The sequence below is a fragment of the Canis lupus genome, chromosome 11 (assembly GCF_003254725.2).
Source record: "Canis lupus dingo isolate Sandy chromosome 11, ASM325472v2, whole genome shotgun sequence".
NCBI lineage: Eukaryota > Metazoa > Chordata > Mammalia > Carnivora > Canidae > Canis > Canis lupus.
In genome coordinates this window covers 1,901,258-1,921,604 of record NC_064253.1, presented here as the reverse complement: position 1 = coordinate 1,921,604, position 20,347 = coordinate 1,901,258, and the positions used below count along the sequence as shown (strand labels likewise).

At 43.4% G+C, this 20,347-nt stretch overlaps 1 protein-coding gene across 1 annotated transcript in view; it reads right to left on the bottom strand.

The window, feature by feature from the left end:
• Window positions 1-211: 211 nt before the first annotated feature.
• RNF130 (ring finger protein 130) overlaps window positions 212-20,347 on the bottom strand; it is a 143,567-nt gene continuing 123,431 nt past the window's right edge. The window contains exon 8 of the mRNA XM_025446786.3: window positions 212-7,517. Coding sequence (XP_025302571.1) covers window positions 7,408-7,517 — 110 coding nt within the window. The 3' untranslated portion in view covers window positions 212-7,407. The remainder of the gene's footprint in view (window positions 7,518-20,347) is intronic.

Sequence of the window (20,347 nt, the reverse complement as noted above, 5' to 3'; positions counted from 1 at the left end):
GCATTTCCCCAGAGGAAGCACAGCTAGCAAATGTGAACTGGTGTCAGTGTTTGAGGGCCAAACCATGCCACAAGGGACATGAGCATAACCCCTGGCATTTTAGCTTTTGTGAGCCACCATGAGCCTTTTGCTCAAGCCAGTTTTGGTGGTGGTGTCTGTCACTTGCAACCAAGAGAGTCCTCACTGATACAGATTACCATGTGGCCAAAGCAGCTTTTTAAATAGGTTTTTATTGAAATGGTTATATTAGCAAATCCCACACATACAGGTATACACTATCGGCATGTAGGTATATACCATACCATTTCACTACTTATTTATACTTACATTAACCATACAGACCTAGGCACTGTGCTGCCCAGGAGATTTCAAAGGGCTTATAAGATCTGATTGCCAAGAAATCAGCTCACATTCTACTTGCAGGTATCTATGTTCTAGACAAGGTAAATCCCCCTACTGTGAGCCCCCAAATTAAGCAAATGATTGATTTTACTTTTTGGCTATTTGATGTGTGTTCTTTCTGGCAGAAGCTATCCATTGGTGAATTAAAATTCAAGTGCATAGTCTCCCTTTCATTCCTCGAGGTGGAAGGGAAGTCATTTGCCACATTTAAGTATATCCCAAGCCTCCCCCACCCCAGATTACCTGTGCTAGTTAGAAAAATAGTTTTGTATGCCATCCTCTGAGATGTTGTGCATAGTTATCAGGAACTCAGGATAAGAGGAGCTCTGTGAATGATCCAAATATGAAAGGGGTAACTTTAATATTTTCTATGAGTATAAAAGCTACTGAGGGTAAAAAGCAACTGTGACATATGTAGCCTACAGTCTGGACCAACTCCTTTTCTTGTGCAGTAACAGGACTGTTCTAGCAGGTGAGGCCATTCCCTGTACCCCAAATAGCATTTCCTAGGTTGGAGTCTTTTCCTGTTTCTGTGATCAAACTGGTCAAGTTTCTTAGACAGAGCCATGGCCACTTGGGAGGCAACCTTGCTTCTTATTCTCACTTTGAGACTCAGCTTTCGATTCTGGCCCCAAGCACCTGCCAAGGAGGCCCCTCTTCCACCTAGGCCAGCAAGCCAGGGGGATGAAGGACACAGGATGGCATGTGTCATTTCACGTGGGGCACCCATTATAGGTGCTGGGATGCTGGCACTGGCCACAGCTGGTGACTTAGTCCACACAGCATGCTGGCAGTCCGTAGGCAGTTAACCTGCTTAGGAACAGCTTACTTGAGTGAAGGGAAAGAAATGGCCTCGGTATTAGAGTCTACCTACCCCAACCCCACCTTTTGTTTTTACAGACATCTCTGCTCAATATCTACCCATCACTATAATAGTCCTTTAATAGCACACAGTGTAAATACACTGGGGCATAGTTGTGGATGAATGATAATTCTGAAAACAAATTAGGATTCACTTAGTGTTGAGTTACATTTGTGAAAATATAGCTCAGAACCATCATCTGTAGCTTTTGACAGTTGCCAGTGGCTCTACAGAGAGCTGGACAGAGAAGGCGATCATCCGAGGAGGGGTAGGCTGCTGCTGAAGGCCAGCCGGGCTTGCAGATGAGCAACCTACGGGGATCTTCCCAGCACCCATGCCCACCCAAGTAGATAACAGCATACTGGTGGGAGATAACCATTTCAGGCCAGCATTCTGCTGGGAAGGAACCCCTGAGGCTGTGTCCCAGAGGATTAAAGATCCACTGCAGCAGAGGAAAGGGTGCTAATGACATCCTCCAGTGCTCAGCTTTTCCACCTAAGGAGGATGTGTGTGGTTTGTAAATGGTGCTTACCCTGATCTTGACTACCACCCTGGGCTGGTGCACTAGAGCTCTGGCAGCTGTGTCTGGGCCCCCAGCCACACTCCCTAGGCCTGCTGTTCCAGAGAAAGTCATTTATTTTGTGATGCCAAGCCAGGTCCATGCCGCCCTGGAACCTCTGTCTTTTGTGGTACATCCATGTAGAAGATTCAAAGGGAGGAAGTAGGAAGGCCCAGTATGGAGGTCTGGGTGATTCCAGCAGCACTGAATCCTTCTGAAAGTTTAATACTCAAGTTTGCATATAGTCCAAAGTTAAAAAAGTTTTGTTTTCTTTTTTATCTTAAAGTCTCACGTCAGAGTGAAGAAAACAACAAATGGCTTCAACTAGAGTGACCTGCAAGAGGTAAAAGCCCAGACAAGTCCTCGGCCTTGGACTTGGGGCCTCCACAGAGCCTTGTTAGAGCTTAGGAGCCAAGTCCTGGGGATAGGCATGTGGCCCCTGGAGCTCCGACCTCCCACAGTCACTGGGGGCCAGTGGGGAACACAGGTGGCTACTGTCATTTCTTTCCTGCAAGGAACTCGCCAGCCTCTCTTCTTTAAGGCTCAGTTTGTTGGGCTCTTGCAAGGCACCCCTAAGAAAGATGGCAAACCTCCTGACTTGACCTGCACCCCAGAGGAACCCCCCCGGGGGAGAAACCTTTCCCCCTTTGCCACGTCTGGCGCTTCCTGCTGTTTTCCTGACAGTAAGGAAAGCAAACCCACGCAGCCAACGCTGGCGACTCCCCTCCTTATCCTTCCTTCGTATGTTTCCCAGTCCTGCTGAAATCTCCTTGGATGTTATGTGAACATATGGACTCGTTTTGACCTTTTCTCAGTGGGCTCTGGAATGATTTACTGATGTGACCACAGAAAAGGCACAATTGCCCTTAGCAGGGAAGACACTTCTTTTAAGCTGCGGGTGTCACAAGGGTCTCCTGGGATGATGATCCCTGACTTGGGTGCAGGGTTGGGAGTGAATGCTCAGTTGAATCACCCCAAACTCTGTCTGCATGCAAGTGAGGGCTGGCCCCTGTGCCTCTAGCACCGCAGCCAGGCCAATGTCTTTTTCTTCAAGAGGGAAGTGACATTCAGTGGTTTTTCTAAACGGTTGCTGTTAGGAGCTCCCTCTGCTCAGACCCTAAGTGTTGGTGTCCCCAGGGCTTTTCCCTAAGCCTGGTTCTCCTGGCACCGGGCAATCTGGGCCCCATTCTGGCTTCTACCATCATCTGAAGTTAAGGGAATACCAGGCCCAGGTGGATACCCACTCTTGGGGATTCTAGCTCCTGTGAGCATGTGTGCCCATAAGAGTGCATGTGCCTTGTGTACACACCTGTGTGTGTGTGTGTGTAGGTGTGTGTAGGGGTGTAGGGAGGGAGGCAGGGGGAGACAGAAGGTTTGGGGCATTGGAGGGACTTTGATTACATGGGGCCTACTTTGGTAGGTCTGGGTGACAAGCTCATTTAAAACACAGCTTCCCAGGGATGTTCATGCAGAGGGAGGGCCCCTCCGCTGACCACCCTGTCCCCACCAAACCTCTGCCTGAGACCCAGAGCTGACTTCCAGGCCTCTCTCTGCCTCCCCACAGGGGCTGTCTCTGGGTTCCACCAACACCGCCCCCACCCTGGGTCACTAAGACCGCCAGCCTGGGCTTCGCTTCATCTCGTGGCACCCTCCTTTTCTGCTTCCAGTGGGACCCCCGTGTCAGGGTTAGGCTTAACTGAAGTCCTCCCTCTGCCCTGGGCAGCCTCTCTGGTCCACAGCCACCCCTGCCCCTGCTCGTTCTTGCTCCTACTCTTCCCCTAAACCCTGGGCAGTGAGACCCATGCCCTTGCCAGTCTCATGCTCCCCTCACTGCCTTTCCTTTCTGAGGGAGGGTCGCTCTCCAGGCTGCACTGTGCCCCTCCTTCCACACCCTGCCCCCCAAGGCTCCCCCTTCATCACTCACCCTTATGGCTGCAGGTCTTCCAATGCAGTTGGCTGTTAATGTGCCAGCTTTCTATCACAGCCCAAGTTTTAAGATTGTGGGGGTTTCCTTAACCTGGAGCAAATGTGTCTAGCATATAGCAAGAACTTAATGAAGGTTCTTTAGCCTCACAATCCTACCTTTTTCCTTCTAAATTCAACTTCCTGGAAATCGGTGTTTTTTTGTGGCATGGCATTTATGAATAGCCACAGCTTGACAAGGTGACCTGACAGTAACACCACCTTGTTTTCCTGTAGCCAAACCAGAGCCTAAGTAATAAAGGTTAACAGTGAGACAGCATTTTGGTTTTCCCTCAATGAAAGCCCATTTCGCTTATGGAAAGCTCTGGGTGTGAGGGGTCACAAAAATACAAGAAGAGTTCCTAAGGCCCATAGGAAAAATTAGGCCAGTCAAAATCAGTAATCTTATTTTGTTTAAACCCTCTGCAGCCTCAGGTTTTAGAAGCTGGGTTGCTGGGTGCATCAGGGTGGCCGGCAGTGCAGGCTCAGCTGTGGGTACAAATGGGTGCTCAGGGCAGTGCCTCTTGGAAGTTCCTCTGATCCAGGCCTCAGGAGGGGCCAGGAAGATGGAGCCTTCCTTCAAAAGCAAGGCTCAGCTCATGAGACTTGCTGAGGTGTCTAGAGCTTGTCTTGTCCTGTGGTGGGGGACAGGGGCAGGCAGCCCTAAACAGACACGCTGCCTAGTGCACCTACCACCACCACCACTACCACCACCACCACCACCGGGTTACTCTGTGCCTGGCCTTCCTATTGTTTTACTGGCCAGGAGCTTCTTCCCTCTTCCTGACAGATCAGCAAAGGAGGGTGATGGGCAGTTCTTCATGTAGGAAGTTAAAAATAACCAAACTTTAAGTGTTGGCATTTTAACCCAATTTAACCCACTTTCTAGTGGATTGGGTGATGGTTATTTTGGCTCCAGACCTCATCCACAGGTATTCTGTGGTGCATGCTGAGAGATCTGCACCCAGCTTGGCTGAGAACAGGGTGGAGGCCATGGCAGGAGGAAGAGGCTAGAGCCAGGCCCAGCTCGGGCAGTCCACAAGAGGGATAGAGGGTTTATGGTATAAGCAGCTTGTTTCTCTGCCCCTTCTGTCCTTCAGATAGTAACCTGACCCCCAACCCCCCCTCCCATATCAGAACTTATCTATACTTCCTGGCTGTTAAGACTTGCAACAACTGAGATGCTCATATGGTGGAGAAGAAGTGTCTCTCCATAATCCCAACCAGACCAATGAACTGCTCCCAAATCCTGAACTTCTCTCAGAGGCAGGGGTACTGAATGAGAACTTTGATCTCACTCAGCTTCCCCACTATCCAGGGCCCTTGGTGAAGCTCCCCAGAGCAGTTTCCAGCACCACTGCCAGCAAAGAGGTGGTTATTTGGGGCAAATATTGCTACTCATGGAGAATATGACCTCCACACAGAAGTTACTGTCCCTTCTGACAAAGCAGCTGAGCAGGAAAGTGGCCTCAATTTTTAGGGAAAAAGGTGTTGAGTTTGGGACCTGGGGCGTTAATTCTGAGTGAATTCCCTTATACGAAATGCCTCCTTGGTTATTTGACAGTGAAGGTGTGCCCTAGATTACCCAGAAATCCAGATCTTAAATTAATAGGTGGATTTTTAAGGGCCTGAATCTATAATTTCTTCTCATGCAATTTCATTTCTCTTCAGTAAAGGACTGCCTTGAATGAAATGTAATGCATATGCTCTTCCAAAAGTGTACAAACCAGGAGAAAATGTTCTAAGTGAGATCTCAGCCCTGGTGTGGGAAAACAAGCTCGTGGTACGGACAACGTGGTCAGAGCTGAGCCGTCTTCCCTGTTGGATGAGCCAAACCAAACAAAGCTTGGGTGTGTGTCTGGAACATCTGGCACACGGAGTTCTCATCTCCTTGAGATGCTTTCCCCTCATCACAAAGCCAGCAGGGCAAATCTGTCTTTCTGGACACTGTTCTCTTGAAACTATTTATCAAAAATATTTTTATAGTATAAAGACAATAAAAGGGGGGGGGGGACCAAACAGAAGCCCTTGGTTAAAGGTAAAGAGAAAAAGCTGCTAAGACTTTACAAGTTCTGCACTGCTCCAGCCTCTGTGATCATAGATTCAACGCTGCTGGTCACTCTGAGGCGACATTCTGTGGCTGTCACCACCATGGTTCTTTGAGGAGTTTTGCTCAGGGGCACAAGTGTGTTTGAGGCATCTTAGCAACACATAAGGAGAATGGACACTTAAAGACAAGAAGCCAGCCACACGGGAATATGGTAAGTGTTAGCCTCCAACTTCTGTTTTACAGTCAATAAAAACCACAGGGTGGGGGGCGGGGGCCACAGGTCCGCATGTTTGCTGCCAGGTCTGACTCTAGAATATGGAGGCCGGCATTTCCATCCTCATAACAAGGATCTGAGGACCTGAATGCATCTACATTTCTTCATAGCTTCTATGGCCAGGAGGAACAGGCTGAACTATGGTGTGTCCTTGAGCAAGAAGGGTGAGCCCATTTGTTTTATGAATTTGCGCATAGTGGTTCTGTGTCGGGATTACACTCTTCAGGTACATGTTTTCTCGTGATATTAACGTGATGTCATCCCAGGTGTGTGGGAAGAGTGTGTGTGTCCCTGATGCCCACCATGCAGGCTACCATGTGTTTTTCTGGAAGCTCCCATGCCTTCCTTGTGCCAATACTGAGGCTGGTAGGAGGGGACTGGGTTGGATCAGGAAGCCTGCAGAGGGGTGCTCATCTGGTCTCTAACAGTCACACTGTGGTTTGATCTTCTCAAGAAAGTACTCAGAATCATTCTGATTTTGACACCCACTGGCCATCATCCCGAGATTGCTGGACCCAGAGAAGACCAGGAGGCTGGCCTCCCGGGGACGGCTTCTCCACACCCCTCAGCAGATGCCATGCAGACGAGTCTACAGGCCTCAGGATTGGGGCCTTCAGTGTTTCTGTGGTCACATGAGCACTCGGCACCCCCTGTATCATGCTCTAGGAGGGAGGCTGGAAGTGGCAATGGGAAGGACCACCCATCCTGTGTAGCCTGTGGCCCTACTGCGGTGCTCTGGGTGGTCAGTCTCAGAGGAGGGACAAAAGGCAAACTTTTCTCTCTGGGACCTTTAGAAAGATCCTCTTTAACAGAAAGTAGAATAAGAGACAGAAAAACACAGAGCTGGCCATGTTGCAGCAGCTTGTGCCTCACATTAGTAAGAAGCGGCACCTGTAAGCTTTAGTATGCATTGTGAGTGGGAAGCATAAAGGTATTTTAAAAACCCCAACATCACCCTGATACAGAATAGCATGTAAATATTCAGAGACATGTTTGCAACACAACATTAACCCCTGGGGCCCCTGCTCGGCTCTGGGAACAGCCAGGTCGTTGGGGCCCCATGTTCTTGTGTCAGTGTTGGGAGGGTTTGCAGTACTACGAGGCTGCCTGGGCAATAACACTGTCCTCAGAGCCTCACCTTGGGGGAACCCTGCAATTTAACCCTGAGCCCCAACTCGCGCTTGGAAAACCCTGCCATTCTTCCAAAATGGACGCTGACAGAAGAATACAAAATAAGAAAGGTGATTGTAAATCAAATCACAAAAGAGGTGACCCCCCAGAGCCCATTTAGAAAAAAATCAGGTTTTGTTCTCATCATACATGTCCAAAGAAGGTTCGATTGTGGAGAATTCACTTTCATACACCAGGCTCCGAGGAGACAAGGAGTTTCGATGAAAGAAGTGACCACCTGGAAAAGGGGAAAGGAAAAAAAAAAACAGAATTAATAAGTCCTCATGCCTCCACTTCCCACACAGCTTGGAGGAGAGAACACGGGTTATCTTCAAGGCATCACATTTTCTCAAATATCTCCATTTTAGGCTCTTATCACGAGACAAATGGAAAGAATGGAGGCATCCCTCAATTTAAGCATAGTATAAGCTTGTAAATCTCAATGTTTGTGTTCCCAAGAGACTAACCACTGGAGCTTTTCAAAGGAAAAGCTGCCTGGTGCCCTTGAAAAGACTGCACTTACAAATGTGAAGGTTTTTGCTAAGGGCTGCACAATCTGTGGAGCCTCCTTGCCCACCTCCCTCCTGAATACCTGCTGTGGGCGGACCGTGTGCACGCACGTTGGGCAGATTGGGGGTTGTGGCTTTGAGGCTCTGATAATGCATTAAAATGTTTTTACTTATATTAGAGTTATACCTTCACATGGTTTTTAAAAAAAATTTTAAAAAATATTTTATCTCTTTATTTGAGAGAAAGATAGAAAGTACATGCAAGCAGGGGTAGAGAGAGATGGAGATAATCTCCTGCAGACTCTGTACTGATCAAGGAGCCTGACGTGGGGCTCGATCCCAGGACCTCGAGATCATAACCTGAGCCAAAACCAAGAGTCAGTTATTTAACAGACTGAGATATCCAGGTGCCCCTCACATGGTTTAGATAGTTAATTCCACACGTGTAACTGAGACCAGTAACCTCCAGTGGCCCTCCCCCCAAGACAGCCACTTTAACCTGATTCTTGTGGTACCTGCCTCCATACCTCTAAACAATATGCCTGAGCTGGTCCTTCCTAATTTTTTGTTTTTTTTTGAGTGTTAGACTTTATCTGCTGAGTTAATACTATGGAAGATGAAGACTTTCCCCTACTCTTCTTCTGTGCCACATCTACCCCTACTTTCCATTCCCCACTCTAATTATATTTTGATAAAAATTTCAGCATTGACATTATTTGACTATTTCTGCTCTCCTAAGCAAAGCCGTGCTTACATTTCCTTTTCTGAACAACTGCTTTGTTTGCACAGATTTCCTGACATATAACTGACATACAACAAAACACATGTATTTCAAGATGTATGTATTTCAAACCATGACCAGATTCAAGATGGTGAACATCTCCATTGCCCCTCAAAAAGTTTCCTGGTTTCTCTGGGAGTTCTTTTCTTTTTCTTGCACTACCTCTACCCTCAGGTAAACACAGGTGAGGCTGCATCTTTCTAGAATTTTATATAAGTAGACTCATATCATTATCTATTGCTCTTGTAAATAGAACTGCTATGAAAATCTGTGTACAAATCTGAGTGAGGACATGTGCTTCCTTTTTTTTGGTAGATACCTAGGACCTGAGTGCCTGTGTGAATATGTTTACTTTTCTAGAATACTTGACCCATCAAATGTTCCCCAATCAGCGTATGGGAGACCTGGTTCCTCCACATCCTCACCAGTACTTAGATGGCCAATCTTTGACACTTTGGATGTTCAAGTACCAGCACAGGAATATCTCATTGTACTTCAAATATATATTTCCCTGAACTTGGGCATCCTCTCAAGTACCTATTAGCCAACTGTCTATCTTCTTTTATGAAGTGTTTTGGTAAAATCTCTTGCTCATTTAAAAAATTGGGTTGTCTTCATATCATTGAGCTGTAAGAATTTAAATATATATATATGTATACATATATATATTTAATATATATTCTAGAAACAACTCCTCTGTCAGACATGGTCTGCAAATATTTTCACCCAGATGACTTGCCTTTTTTATTTATTTATGATAGTCACACACACACACACACACACACAGAGAGGCAGAGACACAGGCAGAGGGAGAAGCAGGCTCCATGCACCGGGAGCCCGACGTGGGACTCGATCCCAGGTCTCCAGGATCGCACCCTGGGCCAAAGGCAGGCACCAAACCTGCTGTGCCACCCAGGGATCCCGATGACTTGCCTTTTTATTTTCAGAACAAGGTCCTTTGAAGAGCAAAAGTCTTAAAAATTTTTTGATAGAATCCAATTTATTGATTTTCCTTTATATAGTTTTGTGCTTTTTGTGTCAGAATAAAGAAATCTTTGCCAAACCCAAGGTCATTAAGGTTTTTTCCTATGTATTTAGCCAGAAGCTTTATAGTTAGTGCTTACATTTAGATGATGACTTCAAGTAAATTTTTGCATATGGTGGGAAATAAAGGTTAAAGCTCTTTTTTTTTTTTTTTTTCGTATGGATATCTGATTTTCTCAGCATAGTTTAATAGATTACCTTTCTCACTGCACTGCTGTGGCAACTTGGTTGAAAATCTGTTAATTGTGCATACCTGGTCTTTTTCTGGGCACGATTCTGTTCCAGCAATCCATCTGTCTTCACACTAATACTACACTCTCTGGATTACTCACAGCTTTACAGATCCCGGTCAGGTATATTGGATTCTGCAACTTTGTTCTTATTTTTTGAGTGGTATGATGGGGCGGGGGGAGAGAAAGGCTGTTGCAAAGAGGACAGACAAGTATTAAATGAAAACATTTCATGCACTGGTATGCATGGTAGGGCCACTTCCATTTTCTTGTTTGACTTTCCTTTTTTTTTTATTTATTTATTTATTTATTTATGATAGTCACAGAGAGAGAGAGAGAGGCAGAGACACAGGCAGAGGAAGAAGCAGGCTCCATGCACCGGGAGCCCGATGTGGGATTCGATCCCGGGTCTCCAGGATCGCGCCCTGGGCCAAAGGCAGGCGCCAAACCGCTGCGCCACCCAGGGATCCCTTGTTTGACTTTCCTATATTAAAAACCTTTTGCATTAAAAAAGAGGACAAAAAAAAAAAGAGGACATAGTCAAAGATGCTTGCTATCTGTACAAAGCAGCCCTCTGAGAGGTGCCAGGTGAAACATGGGATGTTTGAACTGACAGCTGTGTCTCAGCCACCACAGGAATCTGCATACTCCAACAGGGCTCAAGGGCTAAAGATTTAAAAACCAAACAAAACAGGAAGAAATGAGGTGTTCTGCCCTGTGGATAGAACTGAAGCCAACAAAAGAGGAAATGATCAGCTCAGACCAAACCCTTGCCAATAAAACATGGCTCAGAAATGTCATCAGTAGTCTACCCACCTGTTAACTAGTGTACCTGAAAAAAAAAAAATAGCATTAAAAGAAGAATCCACAGCAGCTGAATTTCAGAGAAAGACATGATGCCGGCTTTGTCTAGGAAACAAAGCATATTTTTTGACACCTGAAAACACACCCTATTTACTGATCAAATGATGATGATGATTGTTTTCATTATTAGCCACATAATGAAATACATAATTAGCTCTTAATTGAGGTATAACCTGTAAACAGGTATGTGCATAAATCCTAAGTATATAGGTCAATGACTCTTCACAGAGAGGACCTACCCCTGAAATCATCATTGGATCAAGAAATACAACCCCTAGCACCCTATAAGTCCCTCTATCAATCCTAATCACCAGACCCTCTCTTCTCTCCCAAAGGAAACCACAGTCCAGACTTCCCACATCATGATTCAGTTGTGTCCCTTTAATGGAAACACTATTCTTTTGTATCTTGATTCTTTCAGACAATATTATGTTGTGACATTTATCCATGTCATGAAATAGATCAGGGACTGGTTTGTTTTCACTGTGCCATGCCATTCCATTGTATGACTATCTCACCATTTATATATCTGATCTTCTCCTGATGCACATTTGAATTGTTTCCATTTTGGAGCTCCTATGAATATTGCTATTAGAAACAGTCTTGTGGGGATGCCCAGGTGGCTCAGCGGTTGAGCATCTGCCTTCGGCCCAGGGCATGATCCTAGAGTCCTGGGATTGAGTCCCACATCGGGTTTCCTGCATGGAGCCTGCTTCTCTCTCTGCCTGTATCTCCGTCTCTCTCTCTGTGTCTCTCATGAATAAATAAATAAATAAAAATCTTTAAAAAAAAAAGAAACAGTCTTTTGTGTATCTTTTGTACACATGCACACGCAGTTGTCTTGGATTTGTTGGATCTTGGGGTCTGTATATGTCCAGTTGCTGCTCATACTGGCAGTTTTTCAAAGTGGATGGCCCAATTTTTACCTCCACCAGTAGATGAGAATTCCAATTGCTTATATCTGTGCTGATACTTGATATTTTCTGTATTTTTCATTTTAGCACTTCTGGTGGGTATATAATGGTATTTCATAGTGGTTTTAATTTTCATTCATCTGATGCCAAAAAACAATGAGCACTTTTTCATATTTTTTTTTCATATATTTTTAGGCTATTTGTACACCCTGTTCATCCTGAAAAGTCTGTTTATTTATTTATTTAAAAGTTGTGAAAAAAAAGTTGTGGTATAACTGACATATAATGTTATATTAGTTTTAGGTGTACAACATAATGGTTCGATATTTTTGTATATCATGAAATGATCACAGTAAGCCCAGTTAACATCCATCACCACACGTAGTTACAAAATTCTTTTTAAGATGATTTTATTTGTTTATTCATGAGAGAGAAAGAGAGAGAGAGAGAGAGAGAGTCAGAGAAAGCAGCAGTCTCCATGCAGGGAGCCCAATGTGGGACTCGATCCTGGGACCGAGGGATCATGCCCTAAACCAAGGGCAGACACCCAACCACTGAGCCACCCAGGCGTCCCTCCAATCCTTAGAGTCTCCAGGATCACGCCCTGGGCCAAAGGCCTTATAGGCTTTATCCCCAAAATTCTTTTTCTTGTGATGAGAACTTTTAGTGTCTACTCTCTTAGCAACTTACTCCTTCCTTTCTTTCTTTCTTTCTCTTCTTTCTTTCTTTCTTTCTTTCTTTCTTTCTTTCTTTCTTTCTTTCTTTCTTTCTTTCTTTCTTCTTTCTTTCTTTCTTCTTTCTTTCTTTCTTTCTTTCTTTCTTTCTTTCTTTCTTTCTTTCTTTCTTTCTTTCTTTTTCTTTCAAGATTTTATTTATTTGGGACACCTGGGTGGCTCAGTGGTTGAGCGTCTGGCTTCGGCTCAGGTGATTCTTCGGGCCTGGGATTGAGTCCCGCATGGGTTCCCCGCAGGAAGCCTGCTTCTCCCTCTGTTTATGTCTCTGCCTCTCTCTGTGTGTCTCTCATGAATACATAAATAAAATCTTTAAAAGAAGTTTGTATGTTTTGACCCCTTCCACTCATATCACCCACCCCTAACCACCCCACCTCTGGCAATCACCAATCTGTTCTCTGTATCTGTGAACTTGGTTTTGGTTTTTGTTTTTAAATTCCACATGTAAGTGAGATCATATGGTATTTGTCTTTTTCTGACTTATTTCACTTACTATAATGCCCTCAAGATCCACCCACATTGTTGCAAACAGCAGGATTTCCTTCCTTGTTTATGTCTGAATAACACACGGGCACACGTGTGAGCACACACACACATATGCACACCACATCTTCTTTATCCATTCATCCATCAGTGGACACTTAGGTTGTTTCCATATCTTGGCTATTGTAAATAATGCTGTGATGAACATAGGGGTACATGTTCTTTTAGAGGTAGGGGTTTTGTTTTTCTCAGATAAGTAACCAGGAATGGAATTGCTGGGTCTTATGGTAGCTCTAGTTTTAAGTTTTTGAGGAAATTCCAAACTGTTTTCCATGGTGGCTGTACCAGCTTGTATCCCACCAACAGTATAAGAAGGTTCCCCATTTGGGGAACCTGGATGGCTCAATTAAGCATCTGCTTCAGCTCAGGTCATGATCTTGGGATCCTGGGATTAAGCCCCATGTTGGGCTCCCTGCTCAGTGGAGAATCTGCTTCACCCTCTCGCTCTGCCCCTCTCCCCACTCGTCTCTCTCTTTCTCAAATATATAAATAAAATCCTTTTTTTTTTAAAGTTTCCCCTTTCTTCACACCCATCAAAACCTGTTATTTCTTGTGTTGTTGATTTTAGCCATTCCGACTAGTAGGAGGTGATATCTCATTGTGGTTTTGATTTGTATTTCCCTGATGATGAGTGATGTTGAGCATTTTTTCATGTCTTTTAGCCATCTGTATGTCTTCTTTGGGAAAATGTTTATTCACTTCCTCTGCTCATTTTCAATTGGATTATTTTCTTGATATTAAGTTGTATGAGCTGTTTATATATTTTGAATGTTAACCTCTTATCAGATATATGATTTGCAACTATCTTTTCCCATTCAAGAGGTTGCCTTTTTGTTTTGTTGATGGTTTCCTTCACTGGGCAAAAGCTTTTCAGTTTGATGAAGTCCCAATTGTTTACTTTTGCTTTTGTTTCCCTTGCCTGAGAAGACATATCTAGAAAAATGTTGCTAATAAGGCTAAGATCTAAGAGATTACTAGGATTTCTCTTAGTTTTATGGTGTCATGTCTTAGATTTAGGTCTTTAATCCATTTTGGGTTTATTTTTGTGTGTGGTTTAAGAAATTGGCCCAGTTTCATTCTCTTGCAGGGAGCTGTCTAGTTTTCCCAACCCTATTTATTGAAGAACTATATTTTCTCCATTGTATATTCTTGCTTCCCTTGTCATAGACTAATTAATCATATAAACATGGACTTACTTCTGGGCTCTATTCTGTTCCATTGATCTGTATCTATTTTAATGCCAAGACCATACTGTTTTGCTTACTATAGCTTCGTAGTATGTTTAGGCTTCACATGCTTGTATTTCTTCCAGTGGTTTTTTCTTGTAATGTATCATTCAAAGCCACTGTTTCCTTATTGATTTTCTGTTTGGATGATCTATCCATTGGTATAATTATACGTCTTTTTAGATCTAAAGTGAGTCTCTTATAGGCAGCATATAGAGAGTCTTGTTTTTTTATCCATTTAGTCACCCTACATCTTTTGAGTGGGTTATTTAGTCCATTTGCATTCATTATTATGTTTTAAGTATTTATTTATTTGAGAGAGAGAGAACCAGAGAAAGACAGCATGAGTGGAGGTAAGGGGCAGAGGCAGAAGCAGACTCCCCACTAAGCAGGGAGCCTGACATGGGGCTTGATCCCAGGACCCCAGGATCATGAACCGAGCCAAAGGCAGATGTTTAACCCACTGAGCCACGCAGGTACCCTGTCCATTTACATTTTTAACATGTAACATTTATTTTTTTATTTTTATTTATTTATTTTTTTACATGTAACATTTCTTGTAAGGCCAGCATTGTAGTAATAAACTCCTTTCACTTTTGTTTCTTTGGGAAACTTTTCATATCTCCTCCAAGTCTTAATGATAACTTTGCCGAGTAGAGTACTCTTAGTTGTAGGTTTTTTTCTTTCAGAACTTTGGATATATCATGCCATTCCTTCTGGCTGCAAAGATTTATCTGCTGAAAAATCAGCTGATAGTTGTATGGGGTTTCCCTTGTACATAACTTTTGTTTTTCTCTTGCCATTTAAAAAATCCTCTATCCATGGGGTCCCTGGGTGGCGCAGCGGTTTAGCGCCTGCCTTTGGCCCAGGGCGCGATCCTGGAGACCCGGGATCGAATCCCACGTCGGGCTCCCGGTGCATGAAGCCTGCTTCTCCCTCTGCCTATGTCTCTGCCTCTCTCTCTTTCTCTCTCTGTGTGACTATCATAAATAAATAAATAAAAAATTAAAAAAAATCCTCTATCCAGACAGAACATGAAAGACTCCTAACTCTGGGAAACGAACTAGGGGTGGTGGAAGGGGAGGTGGGTGGGGGGTGGGGGTGACTGGGTGACGGGCATTGAGGGGGGCACTTGACGGGATGAGCACTGGGTGTTATTCTATATGTTGGCAATTTGAACACCAATAAAAAATAAATTTATAAAAAAATAAAAAATCCTCTATCCTTAATCTTTGAGATTTCAATTATTGTATGTCTTGGCATGGACCTCCATTGCTTCAGTTTATTGAGGGTTCTCTGATTTCTGGACCTGGATGTCTGTTTCCTTCCCTAAGTTAAGAAGGTTTCCAGCTATTATTTCTTTAAATAGGTTTTCTGCCACTACCCTCTCCTTCTGGGATCCTTGTAATGTGGACCTTAGTATGCTATATCTTTGTTGAAGTTCTCACTGAGTTCATCAACTCATCTCTCAAATTTGGTATATTCCTTTATGACCATTTCTCCGAACTTTTTTCAGGTAGATTGCTTAGCTCTATTTCATTTAGTTCTTTTTCTGAGATTTTGTCTTTTTTGGGGGAGCGTATTCCCTGTCTCGTTTTTTTTTTTTTTTTATTGTTTATTTCTATGTATTAGGTAGGCCAGCCAAAGTCTCCTGGTCTTGGAAGTAGTCTCATGTTGAAGGCATCCTGTTGTGCCCAGTAGTACAATCTCCTCTGGTCAACAAAACCAGGCACTCCAGCAGTATATCCTGTGCTAGCTGTGTGCACAACAGGGTAGCTTGTGTGGGTGGGCTGATGGGTGAGCTTGCTGCAGTTGCTGCAAGTGCACTGGTGGGCAGGGCTGGCCCTCAGTCCAGCTGTCTGCAATGACTTGTTGCAACTACTGAGGGCACATTGCTGGGCAGGACTGGCTCCCAGGGTAGCTGGCTGAAAGACCAATGGTAGGTGCTGTGGCTGTGCTAGTGGATGTGGTTAGCTCCCAGTGCAGTTGGCTGACAGGCCCAGCCACAACTGCTGTGAAAGTGGTGGGTAGAGCTGGCTTTTTCCCTTCTTGGAGCAGGAGTTGCTTTGGTGGGGGGCACTAGTTCTTGCTAGATGTGGTGTGGTGGTGGTCACCTTGGGAGGACCATGGTCCAAACAGATGCTGCCTGCCAAGTGTGGCAGGGTGAGATCTGCTTTGGAGTGGCCCCTGCTGGGGCAAGAGAGGAGGAAGGTGCAGGTCCCCAGGTGGAAACTTGGTAGGGTGAGTAGTGCTAGCAAGGTAGATGGAATGTCAGAACTAGTTCTCACAAGTGTCTGGCTACTTAAGCTGAAGGAGTGCATGAAAAATGGTGCCCATCAGCATTTCTGTTCTGAAAGAAAGTTCCTGCAGATCCCTGTCCCTCTGGTACATGCACTCAAATCAGTCAATAAATTCTCATGTATACCCCAGATGCTTTTCAAACTGCTGCTTCTGTGCTGGGTCTTGGACTGAGGGATACAGCATGCTGGCCCTTTAGAGCAGGGACTCAATTTTCTATGGCCCTCCAGTTGTCCTGGAGTTAAGCTCCACTGATTTTCATAGCCTGATGTTATGGGGGCTTGTCCTCCTAGTGTAGGTCCCCAGATCCAGTGGTGCCAGATGTGGGGCTTGATCCCCTCACTTTTCAGGGGGACCTCTGTGTCTGTTAAGCCCTCCTGCTTGTGGTTTGTTGTGCTGGGAGTTTGGTTCCCTACCTGGTCTCTAACCCCCCTACCCTCCTTAATGGGATCTCCTTATATCTTTATCTGTAGAAGAGCTGTTCTGCCTGACGTGTTTGTGGAGGAGGTGAGCTCAGGATCCTCCTCCTCTACCATCTTCCTGAGATCTCTAGTAGGTAGTCTTTTCATTTTGTTGATGTTTTCCTTCGCTGCAAAATGCCTGTTTATTTATTTTGCTCATTTTCCCATCAGTCAGGCTTTTTTTTCTTTATTCTGAAAAGAAATTCTTTGTCAGATATAAGCATCGTGGGTATCTTCTAAAATAGTGTATTCTGATAAACAGAATTTTTAAAAAAGATTTTATTTATTTATTCATGAGAGACACAGAGAGGCAGAGACACAGGCAGAGGGAGAAGCAGGCTCCATGCAGGGAGCCTGACGTGGGACTCGACCCCGGGTCTCCAGGATCACACCCCAGGCTGAAGGCAGCACTAAACCGCTGAGCTACCGGGGCTGCCCCAGAATTTCTTTTTTAAAAAAATTATTTTATGAATTTATTTGTGAGAGACACAGAGAGAGGCAGAGACACAGGCAGAGGGAGAAGCAGGCTCCATGCAGGGAACCTGATGCAGGACTCGATCCCAGGACCCTGGGATCATGACCTGAGCCGAAGGCAGATGCTCACAACTGAGCTACCCAGGTGCCCCACAGAATGTCTTAATTTTAGTGTGGACCAATTTATCTACCTTTTATTTTATGGCTTTTTGAGTCCTGTTTAAGAAAACTTGCCTATCTTAAGGTTTTGAAGAGATTTTATTTTATCTTTTAGAAGCTTCATTGTTTTTACCTTTCACATTGAGATGTATGCTCCATTTCAAATTAATTTTGAATGTTGTGTTAAGTAGGAATCAAGATTTTTTTCTTTATAGCTATTCAGGTGATCCAGCAGCATTTATTGAAAAGACCATTCTTACCTCCACTACTATACAATGCTACCTTTGACATGAATTAAGCGTCCATAAATGCATGGTTGTCTGGGACTATATTCTGTTCTACTAAGTTATATGTCCATCCTTGAGGTCCATAACTCAATCTTAACTATGGTACCTTTATAAAAGTCAATACAGTTCCATAAATTCTCCCACTTTATTATTTTTTAAGATTGTCTTGTTACTGTTGGTTCTTTCATTTCCACATAAATTTTATACACCAACTTGTCAAGCTACACACACACACACACCCCACTCCTGGGATTTGACTGAAATTGCAGTAAATCTATAGATCAATTTGGGGAGAAGTAACACTTTTACAATATGAGGTCTTACAAACTATGAACCTGGTATATTCATTTATTTAAGTCATCTTTAATTTCTCTCTATAATGCTTAATATCTTTCTGTGTAGAAGCCTTGCATATTTTCTTTTAGATTTACTCATCAATATTTGATGTTTACTTGATGCTTTGGTACATGCTATCTTTTTGAAAATTTCATTTTAATTTCTTATTGATAAAATTAACCCTGCTAAATTACTTATTGATTTTAAGAGCTTATTTTTAGAATCTTTTGGATTATCTATATATACCACTGTGTTGTCTTTGTTAGTGACAGTTTTATTTCTTCCTTTCCAATCCTTACTTTTTTTTTTAGATTTTATTTATTTATTCATGAGAGACAGAGAGAGAGAGAGGCAGAGATAGAGGCAGAGGGAAGCAGACTCCATGCAGGGAGCCTGATGTGGGACTTGATCCTGGGACTGAGGGATCATGCCCTAAGCCAAGGGCAGACACCCAACCACTGAGCCATCCAGGCGTCCCTCCAATCCTTAGATATTTTATTTCTTTTAAAAGATTTTATTTATTTATGAGAGAGAGAGAGAGACTCCATGCAGGGAGCCTGACGTGGGACTCGATCCCAGGTCTCCAGGATCAGGTCCTGGGCTGAAGGCGGTGCTAAACCGCTGAGCCAGCTGGGCTGCTCAGACCTTTTATTTCTTTTTCTTGCCTTATCATAATGGCTAAGACTGCCAATATAATGTTGAAAGAGACAGTCACAACAGGTATCCTGATTTCTAACCTTAGGGAAAATTTTTAATATTTCATTATTAAGTATGATATTTGCTATAGTTTTGAAAACACCCATTATTAGGTTAAGGAAGTGTTCTTCTTTTTCTAGTTTGCTGAATGTCCTTCTCCCCCTCCCCCGTCCCTTCCTTAGATTTGTGATTTTAAGTAATCTCCACACCCAATGTGGGGCTTGAACTCACAACCCTGAGATCAAGAGTCACATGCTTTTCTGACTGAGCCAGCCCTGAATGTTTTTTAAAATCAGGAATGGATGTTGAATTTTAACAAGTGCTTTTTCTGTACCCATTAAACATGATTTTCCACTTTTATTCTGTTAATGTGTTGAATCACACTGATTTTCAACCTCACAGTTTTTAATAAATCCAACTGGATTGTAATTTTTTCCTATTTATATATTGTCAGATTCATTGAGATAATATTTACTGTATATACATCCGTGATCATAAAAGAAATTAACCTATAATTTTCCTTTTTTGTAATACCTTTGTTATAATGCTAGTCTCATTCAAAGAATTGGGAAGTTTTCCTCTTTTTCTGTTCTCTGAATAAATTTGTATAAGATTGGTGTCATTTCTTCCTTAAATGTTATAAAATCATCTAAGCCTAGAGCTTTTTTCTGAGGGAAGATTTTATTTTATTTTATTTTATTATTTTATTTTATTTTTTAAAAAATATTTTATTTATTCATTAGAGACACAGATAGAGAGGCAGAGACACAGGCAGAAGGAGAAGCAGGCTCCGTGCAGGGAGCCCGACAAGTCAATCCCAGGTCTCCAGGATCATGCTCTGGGCCAAAGGTGGCGCTAAACCGCCGAGCCACCTGGGCTGCCCTATATTTTTATTTTAAAAAAAGATTTACTTATTTATGTTAGAGAGAACGCGAGTGAGCGCAAGTAGAAGGAGATGTAGAGGGAGCAAATCTTCAAGCAGACGCTCCACTGAGCCCCGAGAGAAGATTTTAAGCTTTTGATTTAATTTATTGCCTAGATGTAAAATTCCTAGTTCCTATTCCTTCTTGTGCCAATTTTGGTACTTTGCATTTTTCAAGGGATTTGCCTATTTCATTTAAATATCAGAATTTACTAACAAAGTTGTCATAATATCCTTTTATAATTTTTGTTGTAAAAAACACAGAACATGAAAGTTGCCATCTTAACCAATTTTTAAAAATATTTATTTATTAAAAAAATTTAAAAAATATTTATTTATTCATGAGAAACACACACACACACACACACACACACACACACACACACAGGCAGAGACACAGGCAGAGGAAGAAGCAGGCTCCATGCAAGAAGCCCAATGTGGGACTTGATCCCAGATCCCGGGATCACGTCCTGAGCCAAAGGCAGACACTCAAACCCTGAGCCACCAAGGCGTCCCTCCCCATCTTTACCATTTTTAAGTGAATAGTTCAGTAGTACTGAGTATATTCACACTGTTGTGAAATACATTTCCAG